At 30.1% G+C, this 6,550-nt stretch overlaps 1 protein-coding gene and 1 pseudogene across 1 annotated transcript in view; one reads left to right on the top strand and one right to left on the bottom strand.

Annotated features, from left to right (window-relative positions):
- Positions 1-1,434: 1,434 nt before the first annotated feature.
- On the bottom strand, positions 1,435-2,708 carry LOC119608725 (annotated as a pseudogene).
- Positions 2,709-6,061: 3,353 nt separating this feature from the next.
- The window catches only part of LOC119608734 (ras-related protein Rab-2A), an 8,011-nt gene continuing 7,522 nt past the window's right edge, over positions 6,062-6,550 (top strand). Inside the window, exon 1 of the mRNA XM_037963282.1 lies at positions 6,062-6,301. Within this exon, the coding sequence (XP_037819210.1) occupies positions 6,256-6,301 (46 nt within the window). The 5' untranslated portion in view covers positions 6,062-6,255. The remainder of the gene's footprint in view (positions 6,302-6,550) is intronic.

Here is a 6,550-nt window from a genome sequence, read left to right as displayed (position 1 = left end):
TACCCAGTGGAAAACATTCAAAGCTGCCAAAATGCCGCCCTCGGAACATCACCTGCACGAGGAAACGATGGTCCTCTCAGTCAAGGAACACAATGTTATGTTGACTAAACAGTTCCTCCTGGGATGTCATCGGAGAAGTCATCGCAATTTTAACATCACACAGTTGGATACTCCCCCGAGGCATGTGCAGGATCCACTGGGTCAGTCCTCGTATTCGGCAGCTTTGAACGACATTCATAGAGACGCCATAAATTCCGCGGTCGCAGGATACCGCATGAATGTCGTACTTGGAGGTCGCCCACCGCCCATAGAAGACACGGAAGAAACCCTGCCGCGGAAAACAAGAGTAGTTCTGGCACAACTAAGATCGGGATGGAGCAACAGGCTCAATGCCTACTGGTCACGTATAGACCGTGCCGTCCCCAACGAATGTCCTGCATGTGGTCAGGGTCCTCATGATACCCACCACATATTCAACTGCTCAGCCAACCCTACTTCACTCTGTCCAATGGATTTATTAGGCCTGGACATTGATGTAGAAACCCTCAACTAGATTATTGTATAGTTTTAGCTGTTACAACAACAACAACATGGCTTAATCGAAATAGAAAATTATTCTGTATTCTATATGATAGGTATAGGATGAATATATTAACATCCCCACAACAGTGGTATAGGGTAAAATATAATAAATGCCCTAAAATTACGTCACGACTAATAAATGTCTCATTAGTTTAGATTTTTTTTATTTTTTATTATTTTTTTTATATAATTTTTGTTGTTTTTTCACAAATATTGGTACTATTAAATAAATGAGTTTTTGTTGTTTTTTTTATTTTTATTTTAGCATACAGTTTGTTTTAAATGTTTGTCAATTTTTTTTTTAATTTGTTCTTAAGTTTTCCAAATAATTATACGGGAGATGTAATTATGAGATTTTACAATTATATGTGATAGGGATTAATGAAATTTATATAATTAAATTATATATTTATACTCTACTCTTAAAAAAAATAATGAAATATACTAAATTGCATTAAAAAAAAGGTATTAGTTTTGAAAATGTCAAAATTTAAAAGAATTTTGAGTAAATTAATGAAGTTGCTCATAAAATTAAATATGTTTTGTACATATTTTAATATGAAAAATGAAATGAAAATTTTGAAATAGCAAAGAACTAACTATTGAAATGGCTTGGGGGATGAAATAAATATTTACTTTTTTTTCAATTATTTTCTTTTATGATTTAGTTTTTTTTTAATGGTTTTTTGTTTTTTACTTTATTATTAGAGTTTTTATTATAAAGGAATTGTTTATTGGTTTATTAGTTGTTAAATTATTTTATTTAAATATATTGAGTTCTTTTTTAGCGCTCTATATGACGACGATTCCCTTCATTTTTTTGTGTGTTTAAATACACTTGATTACTTGATGTTTTTTTTTTTTTTTTTTTTTTTGCAATTTTTATGTTTATATAATAGTTTTAATAATAGGGGAGAGTTTGTTTTTATATTGGTTGGTGTTTATTATTTATTTTATTAATTTAATGAATCTCTTACAATGATTTTATTTTGTAGATTTGTGTGTTGTATAGTGTGATTTTTTTCTTTTCTTTAATAAATACTTCTACATTTCATTTGCAGTGTTTTTGTTTTTCTTTTTTTTTTTTTCTCAACTGTTGCTTAAGGCGCTCCAGCGCTTCTTACATTTTTACCTTTCTATTATTGTTTTTATCCTTTAAGATGTTTAATTTTGTTGTTGTTTATTGAAATTATTCCAAAAAATATTCGAATTGTTTTTAGGCTTCACTTTCGCCGGGCGCTGCATTTTCAGCCTCTTCATTGATGGGTACAATTAGATTTTCCTTTGACATGAGATTGTATTTTGTTACGAAATGTGTAAACCGATGACAGAGATAAGTCTCTGCTTCGAATTCATCAAATATACGCCGATGATGAAAATAAGCATGAGAAAAAATTCTATAGACACGACGACACACCGAACCCAATTTAGTTACCGATGATTCTTTTATTGAAACTCTGCAAAGAAGAAATATTATTTTTGTAAATAGAATGAAACTGAAGCGAAAAGACTTTAAAATTTTGGAAAATATGTATACTTGGAAATGAATTTGTTTCAAAATACTTTCCTTTTCCTATTCAGTGCATTACTTTTTGGAATAGTCTGTTGAAAAGTATATGATGTAATCTTTGACTATCCCATAAACTATTCAATGGACTAGTTTAGGAACTAATCTATTGGCTAGTCTTTGAACTGAACTGATTTCATATTTAAAATAAATGAATATTACACTTACCGACTTGGAAAATATTTATTGCTATTGAGTAGACAAGCTGCTCCGTCTAATGTATGACGGGTATAATCAATGGCAGGACATTCGTTTGGTGTTTTATGAGCAGCACATAAAATATCCATTGATCGGTGGCAGTCATTTGGGTGCAAGTAGAGGGAGAACATTGTTTTTGCAAACGTACTGCAAGACCATTTAATTCCATGCAAAAATTGCCTAAACAATAGAAATAATCGAAAAAATACAAATGTAATCAAACACAAAAACATAATAAAAATGAATAAAGCAAAAGCAAGGGGAAGGGTTAGGGTTAGGGCAAGGGGTGGTAAGAAAGTTTCTTTTGTACCCACCTTAAATGTTCATATTTCCAAACACCCTCATCTTGAGCCTCTGGCATAGTTAATATGAGTTCCACATTTGAGGATCCCTTTTAATCAATTGCTGTATATACTGTTGTACAGCCAATGTGCTGTCCATTTCCTCCAAGGGCTCATCGGGCCAACGACAAAGTCCTATATGTAATAAAACATTTTTAATTACAATTACTCCCTTTAATTTGTTCTCTTTTGTCAAAAGTGTATGTTTTTTTACATAAATTCAATAATTTCATTTTCATCTTACCTTCGCCTTAGTTTCCTGGTCTATTTCTACGTACAATGGTTGTGCCGTCAGCCATCTTCATGTTTTCTTTCAACTTCTTTTCTACTACTCAGCCCCACTGAAAAGTAATGCGAGCAGTTTTTTACAAAGTTAATAATCACTTTTTATTCGCGTCAATTTTTAACAAAACTAACGTTCTACAGATGTATATGAAAAGTATAACAATGAAATTTGTAATGCAAATATTTAGTTTTAAATAAATATCGAAATATGTTATTAAAAACGAAGAAAAACCTTTTTTATATGCAGTTTTTCTCGTTTTCTCTTTTTAACTTTTCTTTCGTATAAATGAAAAAAGTGACAATTATGTGTAATTGTATTATGAGTTGCCAGATGTATTAAAGAAAGGCAGGTATGACGAATTTCAAGGGTTGCTGTCTCAACTAAATAAATAATGCAACTCTATGTTTATATGATAGATTTTTATTTGTAATGGGGCTAATTTGGCTGTTTTCTTTATTAAAAAATCTCAACAAAATTGCGTAAACATGTGGACAGTACGCAAGGATTCTATCATCGAAGTTTTCTGTTCATCAAGGTTTTCGCTAGATATGAGCCCTAAATTTATTTACAAAATGAAATACTCTTTATGGCTAAATGAATAATACCCTCTACAATATCGGTATTACCTGAATCGGTACATAATGGACCACAGCTCTCATATAGGGTCCAATCGCGACAAATAATTAAACGAACATGGTTTATTAACGAATAACTATGTCAGGACAAATTTAACACAAATCGGCTATAATTAGTCATAGCTTACATATAAAGTTTACATCTGAAAAATTAGTTAATCGTTAAAAAAAAAACTCATGAATAAAATTCTACATGAATATGTTTTGTAAATATACAATTCGTTCTGCAAAATATTTTCCGGATCGATCCATAACTTCCATATAATGTCCACTTCCCAAAATAACATAAAAAACTAATGGCTTAATAATAACAATATCGGGATAAAACTCTAAACGAATATGTTTTGTATATAGTTATGCAAATCAAACACTATTGATTTATTTGCTCATATATTTCTTTACAAATTCAAGTTTATTTTAAACAAAGATAAATATTTTCTTATGATTTTCACCTTTAATTTGAAGTTCGTTATAAAAATATTGTGGGCCTAAGCGACTTTAGATCACATTATTTGAATCATTTATAAAAGAAGAAAAAACTGAAGTATTCCTTCCAATCACTTGATGAATTTGCGTCTGTATCATCAATATGGCAAAATAACTTTAGAATAAATGAGAAAATGTATTTGGATTTGAATGAATATCATTTCATTTCGAATGGTCATAAATATGCGTAAACAATTGGTTGATTCCCAAGGTTCCCATCACAATTTTAATAAATAGCAAAGATCATCTTAGTATGAATTTTATATATGGGCAATTCCATACGATTGTAGTGACGTTCGTACGCCGAAGGCGTATAATATTTTCCCAGGATATTCACCTGTTTCGTTGATAAATTTATTTTATGCCATAAATATTTAATGATTATTTCTCATTCTTCTTTTTTGTTTGTTTTGTTGTTATTTTTTGTGTGGTTTTTAAAATGTTTTTATCTGTTTAAATTGAAATACAATTGTTCATATGAAAAATGGTCATTGGTAGTTTGTGGCTCATGAGTTATTTCGTTTTGTGTTCGTGATTTGACGCATATGGGCAATTCCATACGACTGTATGTGACATTCGCACACTTTCAGAGTGGTATATATTTTGTAAAATTTGGAGTACTTGGAAAACAATTTGTCATTCTGTTCCATTTAGAGAATACTATATTTTCAAAAGGAATCATCCCATTCGGAACCTTGTTTTCCAAAATATGGATTAAAATATGGCGATATCATACGTGACGAAAAACGGATGTGTTTTTAAAGTACATGTAAATATTTACGAAAATCTGCGAATTCTGTAGGTGTATCTTTTTGTTTTAATTTCTTACACTATTTTTTCATTCGTAATCCATAATTTTTAAATAAAAATCGAAATTGTTTGTGTCAGCCGCCCACTGTTGCCAACTTTTTCCCAAAAATATCGCTAAAGTCGACTGAAAAATAGCTAGAAAATAGCTAAATTCAAGACATTTTGAAAAATTTAGCGATAAATCGTCAAAATAATATTTATTATATGATTCTGAAAAGAAATAGCTAAAAAAACTAGCTAATTTTTTTTAGATTTTTTATATTATTCTAAAAAGTCAGCGATTTATCGCTAAAATCTATATACATACGTAGGAATGGGATAGTAATACAAACACATCTTATAACAAACACATAAGAGAATCTTTTTTTATGTTAAATATTTTCACTTTGGGTTAGGAAAAATGTCAAGTTGAGGTTAATTTCGACATGTGACCCTATACAGATTGCTTTAGAAATGTTGTAAAGATAAATTGAATTTCGAAATGCTGGCCTTTATGGATCGATCCATTATTTTCGGCATAAGAGTATTAGTTATTTTTCCATTACAATACAATTACAAATTATATTCTAACCTAATTTACCGAGCAGGGTGACGATAACCATACGAACCGTTGTAGTGTAGCAGACCAGGATCTCTGCTGGGAATCGAACCCACAACCCCCAGACTGACAGGCTAGCACACTAGCCTACCGGGGCACCCAAGATTATTATTATACACTCCTTTTGTGAGAAGTTATCTGCAATATCGATATGCGGCCCTATAAATATTCGTTTTTTAATTGAGTACAACAAAATATACCCCTTTTAAAGTTGTTCGTATAAATTACCTGTACGCACAAATATTTGCTCCTAATTATGTTCTTCAGAACATTCAAAATAAGTATAATACACACAGCTAAAACTCAAATAATTTACATTGAATGCATATTTTTATATACATACATATATGTAAATATCGTCATTCGTAGCAACTTTAAGCGATATTATCAAAATATAAATGAATAAAAATGCCTTAAAATCTATAGAAAAATCGCTAGATTCCCGCTAATAGCTATATCATATTTTCCCCCCGCAAAATGGGATTAAAAATCGCTAGATTTGACGAGAAAATAGCTAAATTGGCAACAGTGCAGGCCGCCGCTGCTATCGTCGTTAATATTTATACGCCGACGGCGTAGATCTCTCACAAGTTGTTGTTGGATGAAAAACTTAACACGAATTGCGTAGTGAAAAATATTGCAGAAATCCTAAAAAAGAAATTCATTAAAAAAATATTTAGAAAAAATTGTGATAAATATTTAATTATTATTTTTAACGACTGAAAGTTAAAAAAACAACTCAAATTTTAAAGATGTCTTACGCCTATTTATTCAAATATATTATAATTGGTGATACAGGTATGTGAACGAACAAAAGATTATTAGAAATTTTGGCAAACAAAAAATTTTAGCTCGATTTATAAATCATCAATTATGAAATCTTAAAATTTTAATACAAACATATGTTAGCTTTATAATGCAATTCAATATAAACTAATTAATTTATTGAAAAATAACAAATATTCTTATTTATGGGCTAAAATCAATTTCTATGAATACAAAAAGTTTCCTTTTATGCATTTGTCATGGTTGAAAAATCAATAATTT

The sequence above is a fragment of the Lucilia sericata genome, unplaced genomic scaffold (assembly GCF_015586225.1).
Source record: "Lucilia sericata isolate MDLA Ls3-8-SP2 unplaced genomic scaffold, ASM1558622v1 Contig000877F_arrow, whole genome shotgun sequence".
NCBI classification, from domain to species: domain Eukaryota; kingdom Metazoa; phylum Arthropoda; class Insecta; order Diptera; family Calliphoridae; genus Lucilia; species Lucilia sericata.
This window is presented reverse-complemented; position numbering and strand designations above follow the sequence as displayed.